Source organism: Sylvia atricapilla, chromosome 2, assembly GCF_009819655.1.
Source record: "Sylvia atricapilla isolate bSylAtr1 chromosome 2, bSylAtr1.pri, whole genome shotgun sequence".
In the NCBI taxonomy this organism is placed as follows: Eukaryota; Metazoa; Chordata; class Aves; order Passeriformes; family Sylviidae; genus Sylvia; species Sylvia atricapilla.
The window spans coordinates 102,256,209-102,277,376 of NC_089141.1; the positions used below are offsets into that span (position 1 = coordinate 102,256,209).

The 21,168-nt window shown below is 45.6% G+C and overlaps 1 protein-coding gene across 1 annotated transcript; it reads left to right on the plus strand.

Annotated features, from left to right (window-relative positions):
• Positions 1-3,606: 3,606 nt before the first annotated feature.
• On the plus strand, positions 3,607-13,338 carry LOC136358118 (organic solute transporter subunit alpha-like). The gene is made up of 8 exons (XM_066313984.1): positions 3,607-3,720; positions 5,146-5,297; positions 5,420-5,493; positions 6,803-6,961; positions 9,674-9,785; positions 10,680-10,826; positions 12,185-12,290; positions 12,768-13,338. The coding sequence occupies exons 1-8, from the start codon at positions 3,642-3,644 to the stop codon at positions 12,953-12,955; spliced, it is 1,017 nt and encodes a 338-aa protein (XP_066170081.1). The 5' UTR covers positions 3,607-3,641; the 3' UTR covers positions 12,956-13,338.
• Positions 13,339-21,168: the final 7,830 nt, after the last annotated feature.

Sequence of the window (21,168 nt, forward strand, 5' to 3'; positions counted from 1 at the left end):
CAGTGATGCTGGTGAAAATGAAAGTCCTCATAAAAATGCATCTGCAGTGCTCCTTAAAAGATGAACACAATTAGAAGCAAAGGGGCAAAGTTAGAAGCAAATGTTTCTTGAAAAGAAACAAGTCTGAGCTGTGCAGTGTCTGGAAGGGGGCTGAACCACAAAGTATTTGAAAGCCCATGGTCAGCAAAGGCAGGGAACTGTGTTCAGAGGTGGTTTTTATTCTGAAGACCCATGACAATCTCTTGATGCATCTAAATAGATAGGTGATCCATTTATATATACTCTCCTAGTGCTGAATATAGCTTTGGGATTTGGTTGGTTGGTTGGTCGGTTGATTTTTCATGGAAAATACAACATATTGAAGTAAAAAGTTAAACCAAAAACTGGAACCGTGCAGCTGGGAAAACATCCTCAGGCTTATAGGAATTTGAAGGATTCATTGCTGATGTAGAGACACAGCATTTGGCTTAGAGGGCAGAGCAGAGAGGGCACTGCTGAAGAGCTTGGTCTAAGAGTGTGCAGGGAGCAGCAGACATCTGGCCATGGTAACTGAGGGATTAGGGCACATTCCTCAGTTTGCTTTACTACATTTAAGCACTGTCAGGCAAATATTGTTGCCAAGAGACAGTCCAGAGTGTGAGGAAGAGGTGAAGCACTCTCTCCCCAGGATATATAACAGCTTTTAAGGAAGTGGGTCCAGTGTTTGACCCAAAAATGGCGTTTCTAACAAAAGGGAATCAGTTTTCTCATCTTGAAGAAACACCACAGTAGGTCTGTGGTTCTCTTTTTGGCTCTATTTTGCATGAGATGCTCCAATAGGAGAAGGGAGTTGGATGGATTCCTATGGCAGCAGGTGGAAATTAATCCTTAACCTCTAAACTTCAACCTGTTAATTTTCTATAGATTTGAGACAGAAAACTCTCTAATGCCATGTTCAGTGTCTGCTGCAGTATTTGTTCCAATCTGGTATTTCTGAATGGTTTAAATATGACTGTCAAATCCAAAACTGTTATTGAGCTCAAGGAATTCTTCAGTCTGTTATACTTAGTGTATGAATGTCATTAACATAAGCACTGACAAACCTGCCTCATTCAGAAAAATCACAGGTAAGGCGGTTTTATTTTTAGCTTTCAGGGAATACAAGGAGCTGGCAACCAAAATAGCAACAGATGGGAATCCTTTTGTGTCTGCTCAGTAAGAACATTCAAAGGCCTTGGGCCATCTTTAAATCTCAGCAATCCTAATGAGCTTTTGGTCGCATTTTGGAATATGTGACCACCTGAAAATAGTTGGTAAAAAAATCAAGCAAGTTGGTTAGAAAATGGATGGTCTTTTTAAGGTAATTTCCTTCTCTTCTAGCAACTGTTTCTTCAAGATGAGAAAACAGACTTTCAAATAGAAAATAAGCTGGAACAGTGTTTCATGAATTTTGCCTGTATGTTTCTGCAGCTGGGCAGCAGCAGATGTGCTGGATGGAGAATGCTCTGGGCAGACTGTGAAAATTGGGCAGATACCACATCCCAACACCACTTACTGTTTCATCCCTTCTGGTGAAACTGGAAGGCTTTCATCCTCACCTCTCAGTGCAGTGAAAACAATGTCAGCAATGCCAATGAGGACTCAAAATAAATTGGTTTGATCTGTAACCAAACTCTCCTGTCAGTAGCCTCATCTATCTTGCTCCCAAATCCTGCCACCTCTCAGTGGGTGGGTACTTGCTGGTGTTAGACAGTGAGCAGTCCAGTTCTCCCCTGCATCCTTGTGTTCCTGCTGGCAGCAATTCAGTGTCCACCTCTCCTTCCTGCAAAACATTTGGAAATCCTATGAAAACTGCAAGATGACAGCCCTTACAACAAGGGTCCTTGGTGCTTAAAAGTGTCCCTCAACTCCTCGACTCCGCATTTCAATTTGTCAACTTTCTAGAACACCACCATGGTGAAGGGAGGCTTCCATATGTATTTTAGCTGGTTTGTGTCTTCTTTTATTTATCCACAAATTTTTCGTAGTCCTTTGCATTTTGTCCCATGCTGATTCTTGCTGTCATTTTTGAGGACTGTCCATTGTGCCCCCAGGATCTTTTTTGTGAACAGCAATCGCTTATCACTGCATAGGTAATTAGGACTGTCCTCCTTCCCCCGTACATCACTCTGTGCTCATTGTTACAGTGTGTCCCTGTCGTTTTGTCACTCAGCCCTGTAACCATTAGGGTTAGCCAGCTTTCAGCCCGAGTATCCTGAGCGACCTGGTGGGTCACCAAATTCCATCATTTCAGTACTCATTCCCTTTTCCTGGAAACAGCCTGAAAATGCTCAGGCTGCAGAAAGAATCCTTCCAGCAGAGAAAATATGTGGGAAAGTGGAGAATCTCTCGGTATATTCCTACTCTCACTGTGCTCTCCTTCAGCATCTCACCTCCTTGCAGCCAAGATGATCTGAAAGCCTTTGGTGAAGGGCTCCATGAAAAGTCCCTTAAACACCAGCTCCATTGACCGACCAGCTTTCTGCCCGTGCCCCGGGGCTGGAGGGAAGGTGGACACGGTCCTGGGGATCCCGCCCGCTCCTCGGCCGGTTCCAGTTTCCCCATGGCTGTTAAGATCCTACTCGAGGTGCCCCGATACGCTGGGGCTGTGAATATGGGCCCGGGAAGGGCCGGCTGGGTTCCGCAAGCAGCTGCACCGAGGCCGGGCAGAGACACGGGGAACAGCCGGGAGCAGCCGCGGCCCGCGGCAGGCGGGATGGGCGCGGGGCTGCCCGGGCTCGGCAATGCCTCAGCCTCGGCGCTGCCCCGGGCTCGGCGCTGTCCCGGGCTCGGCGCTGCCCCGGGCTCGGCGCTGCCCCGGGCTCGGCGCTGCCCCGGGCTCGGCTCTGTCCCGGGCTCGGCGCTGCCCCGGGCTCGGCGCTGCCCCGGGCTCGGCATTGCCCCGGGATCGGCGCTGCCCAGGGCTCGGCACTGCCCTGGGCTCGGCACTGCCCTGGGCTCGGCGCTGCCCCGGGCTCGGCTCTGCCCCGGGCTCGGCGCTGCCCCGGGCTCGGCTCTGCCCCGGGCTCGGCGCTGCCCCGGGCTCGGCTCTGCCCCGGGCTCGGCGCTGTCCCGGGCTCGGCACTGCCCCGGGCTCGGCGCTGCCCCGGGCTCGGCTCTGCCCCGGGCTCGGCGCTATCCCGGGCTCGGCGCTGCCCCGGGCTCGGCGCTGCCCCGGGCTCGGCGCTGTCCCCGGCTCGCCGCTGTCCCGGGCTCGGCGCTGTCCCGGGCTCGGCAATGCCCCGGGCTCGGCGCTGCCCCGGGCTCGGCGCTGTCCCGGGCTCGGCGCTGCCCCGGGCTCGGCGCTGTCCCGGGCTCGGCGCTGCCCCGGGCTCGGCGCTGTCCCGGGCTCGGCTCTCTCCCGGGCTCGGCTCTCTCCCGGGCTCGGCGCTGTCCGTGCCGGGGCCGCCGGGCGCCAGGAGGCAGCGCGGGCTCGGTCCCCGCGCCGCCCGCCCGCCCCGGCTCGGGATAATCATTAACCGGGCCCGGCCGCCGGCACCGCGCCGCGCATCGCCGCCCGCACTCGCCCGGGACCGGCGGCCGGACACGCACCGACCCCGCCGCCCGTCCCCAGCCCCCGGCACCGCCAGGGCACCGCACCGGGGGCCGGCGGCCGCGCAGCCATGGAGGGCGAGGCGAACGGGACCCTGCACCCGTCCTGCGACGCCAGCGAGCCGCCCTACTCTGAGGAGCTTCTCCGGAGTAAGTGTGGGGCGGGAGGAGAGGCGGCTGCCCGCTGCTAAGGTGTGCCTGCGCCCGCCGGACACCCGGGAGCGGCCCCTGCCCGGCAGCGCCCTCGGCACCCACCCGTGACGGGATGGCGGGGGCTGCCCCTGCCCCTGCTGCTGCCTCTGTCCCTGCCCTGCCTGTGCCCCTGTCCCTGCCCGTACCCCTGTCCCTCTCTGCCCGTGTCTCTGCCCCTGTCCCTGCCTGTGCCCCTGTCCCTGTCCCTGCGTGCCCCTTCTCCGTTCACTCCCTGGCGAGGAAATCCCCGAGCAGAGGCCGACATCCACCTGTCCCGGCCGATCCTCCTCCTGCCTGGGCCCCGAGCCGGCTTCGGGGCAGGGCGGGAGCGGAGCAGGGCCCAGCCCAGGGCCGCGGGGATGTCACACAACGGGGCGGTCGGGCGGGACGTGCGGAATCCGGCGCTGAACCGGCCCCTGGAGCTTAGCCGGGTCTCAGGCTCCGTTCGGTGAGATTTAAGGAGGAAGAGATGACCACTGAGAGCTGCACTTGCCCCGCCTGCAGCCAAACCTGGAAATGCCGGGGGCTTTGAAGCAGGTTAGGTTATAGAGGCTGGGGCAGAGGCTCTGCTTTCCCTTCGGATAGGCTGCGGGTCCGGCAGGAGTTAGTGCTGATGATGAACATGAACTTCTCCTAAAGTAAGCATGGCTCCACTGCAGTGCCTTTTGCTGTCTCTGGAAAAACATCCCTTGGAAGAAAATGCACTTCAACCATCAGTTGTGGGTCAAAGTTGATATCCATATGTAGTGTCAATGGAGATGTAAAACCTATCACCTGTGGGTAAATGTTGATATCCACATGCAGTATTAAGGAAGAAGCAAAAAATATTCTGGTGAAAACACCAAGTTTTATCTCAGGCTAGGTATACCAGGGGTTTTCCCTTACATTGTCTGCATGCCCTACAAAATTCCACCGAGTTTCTAGTAAGTTTGCCTGCTTAAGGAAGTTACATGTAACATGCCTATGAACATATGATGGAAGCAGAGAACTGATACTGGGTGAATACATGTTTGCTTGTAGCCTGCCTGGAAAAGTTCCCAGATTATGTACTCATTTCTGCTACATCTTTACATTCACCTAAGGATATTTGTCCCGGAGCTCCCCCTTTCTGAAAGGAACTGCTGCATAATGCTTTGAACAGGTGAAGGTGTATTCTTCCCGCCTGCTGTCTGTGGATCCTGGAAAGATTTAGTAATGAACTTCAGTATTGGATGGTTCTGTGGCGCCAATGGTCTCTGCCTGTGTAACTAGGAATGAGTGCAAGTATTTGCAGGAATATTTGCAGGTGAATTGCATCACCTTCAGAGATGGTGTTGTTACATTAATGTCTGAAAAGCTTATGAAATAAATCAGAACTGTTTGTTTTCTTTTCTCTCTCTGCAGGCCTTGACCTACCAGGGAGATTTCTCTTTGCAACCTTGACTCTGATGACGCTCATTGCCATTCTGGTGTTTATAGAGGAAGCAGTCTACATCTATAGGAAAATCCCCTCCTCCAAAAGATCAATCATAATTTGGATTAATGCTGCAGCTCCAGTAAGTTAGCATACAAACAAGATAAAATTCAATGTTGAAAATAGTGCTTCCCTGAAAATCCACAGGAGCCACATGAGATTTATCTCTGCCCTTCATACCACCTTCCTCCCTTTTCTCTGTAGGTGATCTCTACTACTTCATGCATTGGCATGTGGGTTCCTCGCTCAACAATGTTTACAGATTTCACAGCAGGAATGTGAGTATTCTGCTTCTTTCTAGGTGTTGCTCCAAACCCTGAATTTCTTCCCTTTAAACATCTGCTGCTCTTGGTAACACAGCCATTCTGTAAATTTAACAATTCAGTAATTATTTTGTTTCAGTTGAAATCTCTTGGCAGCTCTTTCCTGGGAGGTGGAAAAATGCTGAAACAGTTCCCAGTGCTGCAGTCCCTCTGTGTGGGAAAGTCAGCATGAAGGATCTGTGACTCGCATGTAATTGATTCCTTGGATTTACAGTCTCTTTGGAGCAGTAGTCTGTCTTTCCCCTCTCTGCATGTCATGTGGAATGAGAGTCTGGCCTGTGACTTCCCTGTACTTTTACAAATGATGAGCCGTGGAGGTCTACTCTTAATGATGCCAAGTGAGCCCCCGATGAGTATAACAATGTGAAAATGTTCCACAGTTGTCCTGATAAAAGCTCTTTATGAGTGAGCATGACAGCTCTGGCATGCACAGAGAGGGGAGAAATGTGGTCCCTGCTTTCTGGAGGTGATGGCACAGCCCTGGTGGGCAGGGGTGTGCTGTGGCCCTGAGCACTCCACATCTGGAGGTGAGTAAAAGAGGAGGGACAACACAGTAGCAGGGAACACTGTTGGCATGGAGCAGTGTTTGCAGGTAGTGCAGATTGCCAGAAACTTCCAACAACCCAGTCCTGTGGCACCTCAAGGATGTTTAAATTCCCCTTTCTCCCTTGCCCAAGCTGCAGGCAGTGCAGAAAAGGACCTCTTTTATTGATTGGATTTCCATGTTTGGTGGCATAATCTGTAGTTCCTGGGTAGGGTTGAGAACGTGCAGCTGGGGAAGGAGGGAGAGGTGGGGTTGCGGCAGTCGCTGCTTTGTCTGCAGAGGAACCACACCCTGCCTGGACCAGCACATTCAGTGATAGCTATTTATGTGAGCCTAGCCACGCTTGTTGGTTGAAAGCCATGTTTGAGGAGGAAGAGGACTTGCTCTAAAAAGTTCAGACTAGCCAGAACTAGATAACATGGAAAAATACAGCCATAATGACTGACTTAATACTAACTCTACCACCAGCCACCAGAGTGGCTTTGGGAAATTCCACCCCTGCTCTGTGGCTCAGTTTATTCCTCTTTCACTGAGGTTAGGGCTGTTCTGGTCCTCCAAGGTGATAGGAAGCAGAAGGTGTCTCACAGATAGAGCTGTGAATTTTTGTTTGCTCATTGCCAAGCAGGAGCTGTGAAAACCCTGTACAGAAGGTGGCACTGGCCTGCCTAGGCATACGAGACACACAGGCAAGTTTAAGCTGGAATTCTGTTCCTCTCCTAGATTTTTTGCCATAGTTATCCACAAGTTCCTGATGATGATGATTAAAGAGTGTGGAGGCCAGAAGGTGCTCCTCAAGAGGTTTGAAAATGGTCGCTTCACCATCAGCACTGGCCCCTGCTGCTGCTGCTGCCTCTGCCTCCCTCGTGTGCCCATCACCAGGTGAGCCCCCTTTCAGATTTCCCAGCTTGGAAATGGCTGCTGGAATTCAGCCAGCTTGGCAGGGCCAGGGTTATAGCAAAGCTTCCCAAAAGTCAGTCTCAGACTGTCTCAATCTGTCTCTTTTAAACAGCATCATTACTTTGGGGCTGTACACCACCACTAATTTATTTCATATCTATATTGCAGTGGTGTGCAGGAGGAGAAGTTTCTACTCTAGAAAACCTAATAATAAATGACATTTCAGTTTCTTTTCATTCCAGAAGGGAACAAATATCTTGAGATTGGGTATTTTTCACAAGCAGAATTGTCAAATGGAGGCTCTCTTGATAGAAATCTTCTCTCACTTTGATAAAATTGAAACGTTTCGTTCTGATTTTGACTTTAAAACTACTTGAGATTAAAATAATTTTTAGAACATAAAGCAGATGTCATTCTTGTAAAGCTTTGTTTTCAATGAAATGGCATTGTCTGGTGAGGCAAAAGCAGAAGTTTTCTTCTTCTAAACTTAGTAGAAAAGCTTCTTTGAGAAGTGGGGTAAGGATAGAGACCACAGGAGCCAACATACTGTAACATAAACCTGTCCTCTGAGCACTGCCTGATGGAAGTCCTCCTCTGGTTAGTGTCACCCTGTCACTTATACACCAGTCCACAGCCTGGAAGCCTCGTGTATTTCCCTGAGCTTTCCCACTGCCATAGAGCATGAGATTGTTTCTCTCATTATAAGCAAAATTGGAGGGACTGAACTTACAAAAGAGACTTTTCTATGAGGGTGTGGACTTAAGCATCAAAGCGTCCTAGGGTAGAGCACAATCTGTTTAAAGAAAAGCATCAAACAGAACACAACATAATAGTTTCTGATTAATTTTCAAAAATTCTGGTTTTTTTTACAATAATCTTTCCTGAACTGCCTCATTTGGTATTAGAATTTAAACTTTAGTTTCCACCATTTATTTTAATAGAGTAACAGTACATGTTTACACAGAGGGAGTATGAAGAAAAAGAAGTAGTAAACCAACCAAAAAATGCACCTTTATTTGTTTTTCTTCCCATGTCTATTACCCTCTGTATAGGCTGTAGTAGCTGGGAGCTTGGGGAGGATCCCCTACTCTGCCTTGCTGTTGTTCAGCCCAGTGGCAGCTTATGCAGGATGATGTCAGCTAATATGGACTCATTTCAGGAGCTAGGCAGTGCCTATTACTGCTGGCAGGAAGGACAGCTGTATGCTTAAAATTAAAGAAGGCTTTTTGCTGGGCAGAGGGCTTAGGCCTCCTTCTCCAGTGTCTGCAGCACAGGAAAACCCATCTGCTCTCTACTTCTAACCTCTAGCCTTTTCCCATTGCAGGGTACCTTTTTGAAAAAAAAATATATTGGTAAGCTATATGAGAGAAAAGTCATGTTCCTCATGTTCCTTCCATACGTATCTTATGGGAAACAGGGAGCTGCCCCAAGGGAGGGATTAATTATTATTAAAAAAAAAAAAATCTGCAGTCCTGGGGAAAATGAAGAAGGTACAGGTGAGGCAATGTAACAATCCATGCAATAGGGAGAGATGTGGCAGAAGAGATCTGGTGATCAGTAGAGACAGGCCCGTGTTAACAAGGGAAACAACTCGTGGCATTGCAGTGACTGCACTGTTTGTCGTATGTATTATTCTTTAAAGCCCTCTGGGAATAATAAATCTTTGAAAGGGCACACACTAAGACATTGCAGGTCTTTCCACATGTGTTTGTGCTGTTTATAATCTTGTGGTTATTTGCTATATTCATGGAGCAATTCCTATAATTCCTGGTTCATGGCTATATCCTTTAGCACACTAAATGGCAGCCTGTTGTCTGTGAGACACTTCTGATGGCAGTGTCGGGGGACCAAGGAACTCCAGTGAAAACAACACTGAAAATATGGGAAATAATGCACAGTAACAGACTAAAACACGAGGCACCTGTAGCAGCTGCAGCTTCTGTGAAAGCTGAAGGAGAGCTCAGATCAGTCAGCTTTCATGCCCTCTGTTAGAGACTTCATCTGCCCCTTTCCTGGAGGCTTTTAGTGCTGGCTGGCCAGATTACAGGTGTGTTCTGGACCCACTTCTACTGACAGAAGTGGAGGAATCCTGAGCTGTCCTGCTGGCCTTGTGCAATTTGCCGAGTGAGAGACTGTTCCTTTCTTCTGTTAGACTACAGAGGAGCAAACCCAGATGCATACATGGTGCTGTTCATGATGCCTGAAAACTTACTAGTCCTTTCACCCAGGTCTGTGTGATTCCCTTTCTTGACCTACCACAGGACTAGGAAGTGGTTGAACAGACTGATTTGTTCAATTTCATGGGAGAACTGAAATAACAAGGCAACAAGGCAAGAGCAAATGGCATCATTGTTCAGAAACCGGTTATGCAGCTGCTGTCTCCCTGGTTGGCTTCAGGGCAGAGAAAGACATCATGTTTTGCCCAGCTTTGATTAGTATGTACTTGCTGCAGAGCAAGAAAAGTACTATTTTTGTAGAGACTTTATTAAATAAACATTGGGAAATTCTTGGAAATATTTTCTAATCTTGAAGCTGTTCCTCCCCAGATTTTAGCCACATGCTACAGGAGTGGAAAAGTTTTGCAGTTGACAGTATCCAGAAAATGTTATTAAGATGTTATTAAGGTTGCTAATAAGATCTTGGCCTATCTAATTTATTTTATTTTATTTTATTTTATTTTATTTTATTTGCCAGGCAAACCCTCTTTTGGCTGAAGCTGGGCACCTTTCAGTTTGCTGTCTTTCGGCCTGTGCTCATATTTTTATCAATAGTGCTTTGGACTAATGGCAATTACGTCCTTAACAATGTAAGTAGCTATTTTAATCAGAGATGGTCCTCAAAATCCATAGGGTTTAGGGTTGATGTAACTACCTTAGCCTACAACTAAACTGTGAAATCTGGCCCCACTTCCAAATGAATCCTTACTGTATTCCTTTGAGACTCTGAAGCATATAATTTCTGCCTTCCTCAACTCTCTTGGAAAGAAATTTGTCATCAGGGGGGTTGGGCATCATATTATGCTGCAATACATCTCCCATTTTGTATGATTAGAATAGCAGGACTGGAGGTTGTCCGGTGGGATGTATCTGCCCTGTTTTGTAAAGTACAACCTTAAGAAACAAGTGTTTGTACTGGCATGTTAACAGGAAGCCTAATTCTATGTTTTTCAGCAAGCCATGGTGATTTTTATATCTGTGCAAAATAAAAAGATAGTCCTGTACTTCTGCGTTGTTCCATGTAACCTGCAAGATGATGGAGAAATCTGTATCTCATAATGATTTAGGCACCTCTTGGATAACTCAGACTAAAAGTAGATTTTTGTTGTTGTTTCATGTTATAAAATGAATGACCCACCTGAGACATCAGGCAGAATATGCTCTCCTGAGCTGTTGAACATTGCCAGGTGCTGCTGGGGTCTCTGAAAAGGGACACACTCCGTGGCTGGCAATGGCAACATTGAGGGCTTGTGTCACTTGGCACCTCCCCAGGCTGAACACATCTCTGTGTTGGTGCCTGCAGGAGGAGAGCCTGTGCCAACACTCCAGTTGGTACTGGGCAGTTTCCCCATGCAAAACCTGGAAAATGCTGCTGCCACCAGCTTTCATGGAGGTAGAAAAAAAGCATTTTAACATCATCCAGTTCACTTCTTCCTGGAAACTCTAAAGTAAGGTTGTATAAGGTTGTGTGATTTGCTTCTCAGTTGTCTCCCAAAGGACCTGCCCTGTGGATCAGCTGCTTCATTGGTGCCCTCACCCTTCTTGCTCTGTGGGCAGTAGGAATCATGTTTCGAAAAGTTAGGATTCTCCTTAAGTGTAAGAACATTATCCCAAAGTTTGCTCTTTATCAGGTGAGAACTTTAATATTTCTGGTAAGAATTTTTCTTAACTGCTGATACTACTTTGCCTCTCCAGTTCTTGCTCCTTTGTTGAAAATTTATGGTCTTTTTTTCCCATTAAATACACTGTGCAAAGCCATATTTCTACCTGATTAAAGCTGTGTCCCTTTGAAGCACTCTCCTTGGCTCCTGTTCAGTTTCACTTTGAGCCAATTTGTCTCTAGTCTCTCAGGAGTGCTGGAGATGTGAAAGCGATGTAAAATCTGTTTATCTTTAGACCACTGAAATCACATCAGCATTTTCTGTGGGGCTTGAAGGAAGCTTTGTAGATGTGGTGTCCTGAAGTGCAATGTTAAAATGCTGGTGTGTGCCTCAGAGAAGATATGTTACATTGTGCAGGTGGCTGTTGTTTGAACTGTTTCAGCATTCCACAATGTGCTGTTTTAACAGTATTTTTTGGCCATTCTGCACTTTGGAATTAGATAATAGTGAAAATACTGGCTGTGAATCATGAAATAGTAAGGAACACATAGGTTAGACTGAAAAACCACAGGGACAAGGCCACCTTCTTCCACATCACTCTGAATAGAGTCCAGCAGAATCCTTGGATATGCATCCTTCTTGAACAGCACATACATCAAAGCTGGGACACTGAGGTTAGGTAAATGATTAAGCACTTACAAGGGCAATTAATAGGATGGTCACACCTGCAAAGCTGTGTTAGGGTGAATTCAGGTTTGGGATGGCAAACTCTGTTGTTGTGAGGGCTGGACTCGGGCAGTTCCAGCAGCTACAGAGTCACCTGGATAACTCCATGGCAGCAAAGGTTTGGCTCAGTGCAATGTGATGAGCAAGTGGTGGTTGCTGAGCTCAAGCTGTGGAGAGTCCCTTGTACCTTCTGGCAGAGAATCCAGTCTCATATCATTTGGGGACCACAACCTCTCCCTGCTGTGACAAAAAGTGGAGACAACCCGAAAAATGTTCTTGGAGTCTTTCTTTAAGGAAAGAACATAAGCTCATGGATCAAATTAACCGGCATTTTTTAAACCTTGTTACCTATTATTCAGAACTCAGTATTATTTGAAATCCCTGCAGGGAGGTCTGTGTATAATGTACCCCCTAAATGAAGGGCTGAGAAAAAATACTTTTCAAGTCCAAGATTAATTTAATACTCCTATTCAGAGCAATATTATCCTGACCTTATGACGAATTCTGCAGAATGGCAGGCACCCTGCTGGTAGATGGGGGGAAAGGGAGGACAAGCAAGGAGGGATGAGGCAAAAGAGATTCTGTTATGAAAGCAGAATTGTTGTGTGAACTATAAACCCCTTTCTGGTAGCTAAGGCATTTGTTTTCCCTTTCTGGTGCAGTTTATTGTCATTCTGAACCACCTGCAGACCACTATTATCAACATATTCGCTACACAAAAAATCATTCCCTGTGCTCCACCACTCTCCTCTAGAGCAAGAGGATCATGTAAGTTTTTTGGGGGAAAATGCTCTTCATTTACTTATAAAAGTACCAGTTCAGTGTTGCTAATGGCGATCTCTGGTGTGAAATACAAATTTCATTGTATCACTAGCTTTTGGAGAATCTCATTTTTTAGTTTAAAAACAGGAAGAAAAGTTTTATAGCTGTCATGGTCATAGAGAACAACTTGATAATGAGAAGACGTGGAATCAGAAATGAGAGGAAAAGAAATCAACCTGCATAATTGCTGTTAAAGCACTTGTGTTTCGGATGTATAATTTGTTGCACAATAATTTATTGATGGGCAATACTGGAATTCTGTAACTGATGTCATTGCTGAGTGTGAGAGACATGAGGACAGGATGATAGAGTTTGTTCCTTTTGCACACATGAAAATTACAAAGCAAATTACTCATTTTTTGTCTGATAGTAATTTTCCCTTTGGGGGGCTTTTCTTTGTCTCCCTTTTTCTTTTTTTGGCAGATATAGCCCAGCAGCTGCTCATCATGGAAATGTTTCTGATAACTGTAATCTCAAGGGTGGTCTATCGGAGAAAATACCATGACCTAGAGCCTCCGGAGTGTGTGGCTGAAGAACTTGGGGACAAGAAGCAGACTCCTAAGATTATCCTGAATGGTGCAGTTGTTGAAGATGGATTGCCAAAGGTTTAGAAGCCTCCTGTGCTCCTGTTATGCAGGAGCTGTAAGATCAGTTTCAGGAACTTGTATATTCTTGCACCAAAAATAGCCACTACCCGTGTTGGAACAACTTCTGGCACAAATGCCTGTGAGCTGCAGTACTGAAAGGACCAGTAAATCATTGCTATTGATTCTCCAGCAACGTATGCATGGTGTGAGTGTTTTCACACCATGGAATTTACTAAGATTTTATGCCATTTTATACTGTTACTGGGCACTTGATGGTGCCAAACTGTCTTACCATATGATTTTATTCCATTTTTATTTTTTAGCTATTAGAATGGCAATGATTTAGAGTTGATTCAGAATAATTGTTTTTCATCTTTTTTCACTTTTAAAAGTCTTATTTCACCCTGGATTGCTGTCATATGTCCAACACAGCATTTTTTCATGCTTCCTCCGTTACAATAGATCATGTCTCACTTTACACCATTGATGCCTCGGGAAGGCTGACTGGACAGAGATAAAGTGGGTATTAATTCAAAGGCCTCAAGGATACACCTTGGGCAGGACAGGGCCTGACCAGGGCTACACCCAAGGTGAACTAAGAATGGTCATAAAATGCCCAACTGGTCATGAAGCCTTACATTTTTATAAGTTTTGATCCATTTGCATATTGGAGTTTAATTGTTCAATTACAGCCTCAGGCTGTGAGGTCGCATCTTTCTTGTTTCTATCTACAGCTCATCATTGTTTGTGCTTTTGGGCCTGAAAGTTGTCCTTGGTCTTCAGCAGGAAAAGGATTTGTTTTGTCTCCCTACTCTGTGGAGAGAGCTCACAAGCACTTGATATGAAGCTCAGAACTACATCCCTAAGCAACACAGAACCTGGAAAACAAGAAAGCTAAAACCTAAGTTGTCACCATGAGCTCACCATAGCTAATTCTAATCAGGAAATACAGTTTTGTATGTTTGTTCTGAAATCCTCAAACCTGTGTGGGCTCTCCATCTACAGAAACAATGATCCTTGGCAATTCACTTCCTAAATTGGTAAATACTCAATTACTGTTTGTACATATGCAAGTGTTCTTCCTGTGGACAGCAGGTTCTCTGTCACTGGAAAAGGAAAGTAGGAGTTGAATCTGGGATGTCTTCTGCCTCTGGTCTGTGGTGCTTTGGTTCTCTGCTTGGTAAATGGGGATAGTGATACTCAGGATCCTTGCACTAACAGTGACTGACAGTGAAGGACTATTGGGGTGCTGGTCACCAGCCAGCTGACCATGAGCCAATGTGTCCCCAGGTGGCCAAGAAGGCCAATGGCACCTGGTCTGTATCAGCAGTAGTGTGTCCAGCACGACCAGGGCAGGATTGTCCCACTGGGGAGGCCACACTTGGAATCTTTTGTTCAGGTTTGGGCCCCTCATGACAAAAAGGGCACTGAGGTACTGGAGTGTGTCCAGAGAAGGGCAGGAGAACAAAGCTGGAGGCAGATGGAGTCACAGTATACTTTGGGTTGGAAGGGACCTTTATAGGTCATCTAGTCCAAGCCTCTGCAGTGAGCAGGACATTTTCATCAGGTTGCTCAGAGCCCCATCCAGTCTGACCTTGAATGTTTCCAGGGATAGAACACCTGCCACCTTTCTGGGCCACCCATTCCATTATTTTATGTCTCTCACTTAAAATAAAATTCTTCCTTATATCTAGTCTAAATCTACCCTCCTGTAGTTTAAAACCCTTGTCCCTTGTCCTGTTGCAAACAGGCCCTGCTGAAAAGGGTGTCACCATCTTTCTTGTAGCCCCCTCCAGGTCCTGGATGTCCACAGTAAGGTGGTCTCTTCCCAGAGCCTTCTCTTCTCCAGGCTGAACAGTCCCATCTCCCTCAGCCTGTCTTCATAGGCTGAAGTGCTCCAGCCCTCTCATAATTTCTGTGGCCCTTCTCTGGACCCACTCCAACACACAGTGGGGCTTTATTTTTGGCTTACATTGAATTAAAACATTGCATTCAGTTTGGGAGTTGTTGGGAAATGAAATATTCTGAAAACAACTAGTGAACCACCTGAAGTAGAAATTGGGACTGACTTAAACAAAGTGTTTTCTTCTTTCTGATTGAGGTCAGAAACAATATTTTCTTTAACAACTGAGGTATTCCATTGTAATAGGAAACTTGAATTATTTTTGTTTTGAAACTGTTGACACAATTTTTTATATTTAATCTTTTTAAAGTAGGTAGTCTGGGAAATTAATACAGATTTTTGAACTGCATTAATTTGAGAGAATCTGCACTTTTCCCTTGAAAAATAATTTATACTCTGCATTAGAGTGAGTGCATCAGAATTAACAGGGATCAGCTAATTTATTCTTAACATGAGAAATCTTCTTAATGTATTTTAACATTAGCAATACTGTATTTCATAACAGCATTGGGAATGGTTGGCTGTAAGTTCAATCTGCTTCAAAAGTGGAAAATAAAATATTTTGAGTTGGTAAGGCATCTTTGTGTTTTCTGTAGCAGTTCTGCAAGGAAATGCTTTGATGGGTGTGATCTGTGGCATGGAAAAGCAGACCCATGTGCTGTAGCATGGAGAGTGCATTTGAAAACCAGTGGAGTGTGTAGGAAGTGGTGTCTGTAGGTTCATAGGAGGCTGCTGGGGCACAGCAAAAGTCTTCACTCATCGCTGTTGGGCTGGCATCTGTCATGTCTCTGCAGTTAAATATATCCTGTAAACATCAGTGTGGGCCTGATTTAGCCACAGGTATCGCTAGCTGCTATGTTTTTAGATAGTTATTTAATACTGGCTGCGACCTTCATCTGACATATTTCAGCAAAAAGGTGTGCTGTGGTGATTGTCAATCAGACTTGGGATTTGGCAGCAAATGTGTTTACTACGTACAATCACGGAGATCTCATTCCAAACATCACTTACTTACACAGAAGTAAGTTGCACTATTACACTAGTTACACTATTTTCAGAGCAAAATTAGACATACATTTTCTGAAATACATGCCTAACAGCTTTCTTGAGTTACAGCTAATATGACTGTAGCAGAATGTGTGGGCCTTATTGTTACAAATTTGTTTTTCTTTTTGTTTTTCTGATTAAGATTTTCTTGCTCTCCTCTGGCTCAGACGAATAGCTGTGTCCTTCCTAATTGAGGTGCCTGGAAACAGGTGGCCTCCATTGCAGGGTACTTCATTCAGGTACTCTTGAAATGAAAACATTGCAAGTCACCACCTCCGAGCTGGATCTTCATCAGTCTGGGGCTGGAAAAACAAAACAGATTCCTCCAGTCTCTGTTGTGATAACCATCTCTTTCAGGCCACTCTCAACTACGTGTTTGTGATTGAAGTATTTGAAAACAGTTGACAAGAGCTAGAAGATAAATTTCACAACTTGTTTTATACTGTATTAGTAAGCTGTAGTAAAGTAATAAGTGTTAGGGTGAGTGCATAACCTTTATGCTGTGTTTGCCTGGGATTATCGTGTGAGGAAGGGTAAAGGTAATATTATCATTGTTTTCTGTGATTAACAACATTAAACAGAGATAAGCATATACAGAGAGGTGTGATTGAGGGTTAAGAGGCTTCAGGCACGTGGAAGTAATTCATTAGAACGTGGGAAAAGATGAGTCATGTGCTTTTGGTGTCCATGTGCTAAAGATGCAGGCAGGAGGGTGAACACTGGCCATGAAATCTCCTGGAGTGTCATGTAAGGGAATACAGCCCACACTCAAGGAGGGGGGGAATTTCTAACACCTTGTAATGCTGCAGGAGTGGGTTGGTAAACAGAAGCTGCTCCATGATCTTCTTTTCCACCTGTCCTCTAAGTTATTAATTTTAAAGCAACACTAGCTGAGTCCCTCATGTTTCAGAAGACTGTGGTGTGGGCTCCTGTTGTCTGCAGCATGGGCAGTGGCTGGAACCTTGAAGAGGTTCTCTCAGCAGACCTCCTTGAAAGGCAAACTTTGCCATGCCTTTGTGTTTCTCATGTCTCTGGCCTCTCACCACAGGCCTCATGACTTAATGCCCAAAGGATGTGTTTCAGAAGTTAAGAGCGTGGTCTGCTGGGTATAAATCATCTTATCCCTACATTTCACCCTCCAATAGTCCTGTCTGCTCCTTCACCCTCACACTTGCCTCTGCCTTAATCTCCCTTGCTTGAGAAAAAAAAAATCACATGGGTACCCATCAGGGAGGATGTGCAAGGGTCTGCTCATGCCTGCAGACCCAGGACAGCTAGAGCCTACTTCCTATGCAGTGTCTGTTTCCAAAGACAAACCGAGAAAAAATACCCACAGCAATAGTTGTGATCCTATGGTTCCCAGAACTGGAGCAGGGGAAAGAATTTGGGTGACATTACTGAACTGTTAGAGAGTGTCCAAAGGAGGCCACGAGGTGGTGAAGGGCCTTGAGGTGAAGCCATGTGAGGAACAGCTGTGGTGACTTGGTCTGTTCACCCTGGAGAAGAGGAGACTGGGGGGAGACCTCACTGCAGGTACAACTTCCCTGTGAGGGGAAGAGCAGGGACACTGCTATCTACTTTGTCGTGATCAGTGACAGGACCCAAGGGAACAGCCTGAAGCTGAGTCAGGGGAGGTTTAGGTTGGGTATCAGGAAAATGTTCTTCACCCAGAGGGTGCCTGGGCACTGGAACAAGCTCCCCAGGGAAGGGCTTACAGCACCAGCCTGATAGAGTTGAAGAAGTGTTTGGACAATGCTCTCAGGCACAGAGCATGACTCTTGGGGATGCCCTGTCCAGGGCCAGGAGCTGGAGTTGATGATCCTGATGGGTCCCTTCCACCTCAGCATATTCTGTGATTCTGTTGGAATACAATCAATGGTAAATTGGACAAGTTAGGGCATAGGTAAGCAGTAGAGAAGTCCTGAAGACTCATGGATAACAGAGAAGACAGCAGTTATTTGCTACACACCTAATGCAAGTGCTGGAATAGGTCTGTTGCAACAACTCCACCTATTCAATAATTTGAATAATTTGAGGCATTTGGCTTCCTTACCCTTTCAATAAAGTCTGACTGCTGCTTTTGCTGACAGCCATTTACACGTTCCTTCAGGACAGCTCATGAATCTACTTGCCTCTCTTTAGCTCCCAGGTAAAATGGATGACTATTTTTAAGACACAGTTTTTTGGGGAAAGGGGTTAAATAACGTACTGACCTCTTAACTGCTTTAGATCCCCTACAAACTGCTAGCTAGGTGATTCTAACTGTTGTCTAAATCAGCACGTTCATCTGTTTTTTTAGCAAAAGGGAACCAAAAGCAGGGAAATCCAGAAGATTATGTCTCTACATTGTGCTGGTTGACAATATGAAGAAAATCAAAGCAGTAGACTGAAAGAGCTCAAAACCCATTTTTGCAGACTATTGTTTTTCTCTCTTCCCCCCATTTCTCTATTTGTTGCCATTTCTTTGAATGCAAAAGAAGTTTGTTGCACCTATACTGATACCACTTCCTGAGAAATAATCGAGCAGTTGGTGTGCTGCTTAAGTCTAAGAATAGTCTTTATTATATTTCAAACAAAGAAAAGCAACCCCTGCTGTGGAAAGTGCACTGAAGAACAGGAAGAAGATTTAATTCAATAGTCTTTACATTTTTGTGGGAGAAATCAGACAAATTTTGACAACAATTTGGACAGTTTTGGTCAGTTGTAAAGAGAGAGAATTGTCCAAAGACAATTTTCATTTGCAGGTATTTTTTTCCCTTCACAATTACACCTAGGACCCATTCTCCAAGACTTAACTGCCCAACATCCCTTATGCAAGTAAGCTCACAGCACATATAGAAAACCAGTGGTAGGATAAAATTACTTTTGTTTCCTTTAATGCAATTTAGCAGCTGAAAAGTGTCAGTCTCCCCTCCAGAGACTGAGGCAGCAGATCACAGATGTCATCTGGGAACTAAGGAACAGTTTCCACACAAGCTGAAATTGGTGCAGACATCTTGGAGAACTGCGAAACTGTGAGGAAGCACTGCCAGACATTCTGCAGGGCAGAGCCATAGGGAGAAAGGGAAGGCTGTTGCCAAGGGGCAAACGATTGACACAGAGACAATTAGCAGCTCAAGGTTCTCAGCAAGGAAAAAACAACAAAAAGAGCACTCAAAACTGCAGAAGCAAAACCAAGTAGCCCAGTAACAGCAGCTGAACAATATCAAGGCTCAGCCCTCTCCAAGCAGCCACAGAAGACAACCCTTCCCTGGGTTGAAGCAGCCCAGCCAGCCCTAGCTGCTCTGGTGCCTTATCACGGGTGGTGAGCACCTCAGCTTGTTATCTCTACCCACGTGTTGTGCATATTGACCGATAAATCAGAAGTTTAACTCTCTTAAGCTGTGAAATCCATTTTCCTGAGGCTTGGTACCTAGCAAAGGGGACAGTTGTTCAGTATAGGAAGTATCTCCTCATCTATCACCCTTGCCAAGTCCCTGCCTTAAGAGCCAAAGAAGGGACTAGAAGCAGCATGGCAACCATTTTTGAATTTATATTCATCTTTTATTGTCAGTTATTGAAAAAGGTGAGTTTTGAGTTTCAGTGTCTCCCTGTAGCCTTGTCATACCCAGCCAGCAAAGGGTGTGAGCTAATTGTTAAATTCAGTTCAACAAGTTCCTCATTAGGGTGAAATTACCTGAGTTTGAAATCTGCTAATTTTCCAATCAGGGTGAGTGTTTGCACTTGTGATTTGGAAATAATTAACACATGGTATAACATCAAAACCTATGTAAAGGCTAATGGTTGAAGGACTAATTTCCCTGGCATGAAAGTGGTGTGCTTGGTTTCCCCACAGTTCTAGTACTCTTCTTTCAGTATTAGTATCTACTGTGTAAGGTATTCTTATATTTACTTAGACTGTTTCTCTACAGAGTTATACTTTCCATGATAATTTTGAAAAATTAAACCATTATCTTCAAGGATTGTGGGTATTTTTTTAATGTAATTTATTTCTTTCTTCTTCCTCCTGTTAATGCAGACTTTCCTAGAATTACTTGTTTCTATTTTCCCTAAAGAAAGATGATAAACTGATTAGGTCTTCAGCCTGAGTTCTGCAGACTTTCAAATGCAAGCCCTCAGGTCACTCATGTTCTGATACTTCAGGATATTCCTAGGAATGTGAATGCTCTGTAGTACTAAGAAAGAAAGGATTTCCAGGTAAGACAATTAATTAGGAAAGCGGATATGTACATGAGTAAAACAAATGTAGTTGGCAAACACAAATTTTCTACCTTAGTTTCAGCAACCCTGAATTCTAACACCCTGACTCAGTTGGTCAGAGCATGGTGCTAATAACGCCAAGGTTGTGGCTTTGAACCTTGTATGGGCCAATTCACATAAGAGTTGGACTTGATGATCTTTGTGGATCCCTTTCAACTCAATATAGTCTGTGATTCTGTATTATTGGATGACAGTAGCTGGTATAAACCAGCTATTTTTTCTGGTAAATAATGCTACCCTTGTAGCCTAGAGCATGGCACTAGGAAAACAGCGTGTTAAGTGAGCTGTCACCACAGGGCTCCAAGAGTAGAGGAGTGACTTTAATCTCTGGTAGCCAACTCCACCCAAGTGTTAGCCCTGGTGTGAGTATGCTGTGGCTTTTGACAAGCAGGGTGTGACTTGACAGGTACTGACAAGGAGAAGAGCCGTCTCCATGAGAGCAGGCAGCCTACCAGAGGTCCAGTTTCAGCTGGGGAGCAGTGGCACAGAGTGTGGTACATAAGCTCTGCTTCCCTATGACTGGCACGGGGGACTTTGCTTTGCTTTTTCTCACAGTGTTGCCTTGAAACTCCTAAGACCTCCAAGCAGAGCCACCCACAAAAAAAGAAAGCCATCAAAGGTAGGGAAGACTGAGATGGCATCTGTTCTCCAAAAGCTTTGTCAAGCAGCATTCTTAAGGCAGAAAGACTGCCTTTAGAAGCCCTGGGACAGAAATGTTGTTCTTTCTGGGCAGCTCTGTCTTCTCACTTGTCCACAGATATCTATGGCAACTGTTTGCACTGAGATAGGAATTGTGTTCCAGGTACTTGTGAGTCAGCTCTCAGGAATTCCCTTACTGGAATAGTATCTCTGATTTAGGTAACGTGTTTTGAACATTTCCAGTACCATAATTGTTTTCAGCTTTATCTTCTCAATGCATTTTTTGATGAATGTAAATTGAGTTTGCTTTTCCTCTTTCACAGAGGAATCATTTGTGATTTGTGTCCATGCCCATTCACACTGCCAGAACAGTCGTGCAGAGGTGCAG

What these genes read in the sequence shown, in the direction of transcription:
- LOC136358118 (XM_066313984.1), top strand. Translation starts at nt 3,642, where the DNA reads ATGGAGGGCGAGGCGAACGGGACCCTGCACCCGTCCTGCGACGCCAGC. An exon ending in GGATTAATGCTGCAGCTCCA is followed by an intron (nt 5,298 to 5,419) that starts GTAAGTTAGCAT and finishes TTTTCTCTGTAG; the next exon opens with GTGATCTCTACTACTTCATG. An exon ending in CAAAGTTTGCTCTTTATCAG is followed by an intron (nt 10,827 to 12,184) that starts GTGAGAACTTTA and finishes TTTCTGGTGCAG; the next exon opens with TTTATTGTCATTCTGAACCA.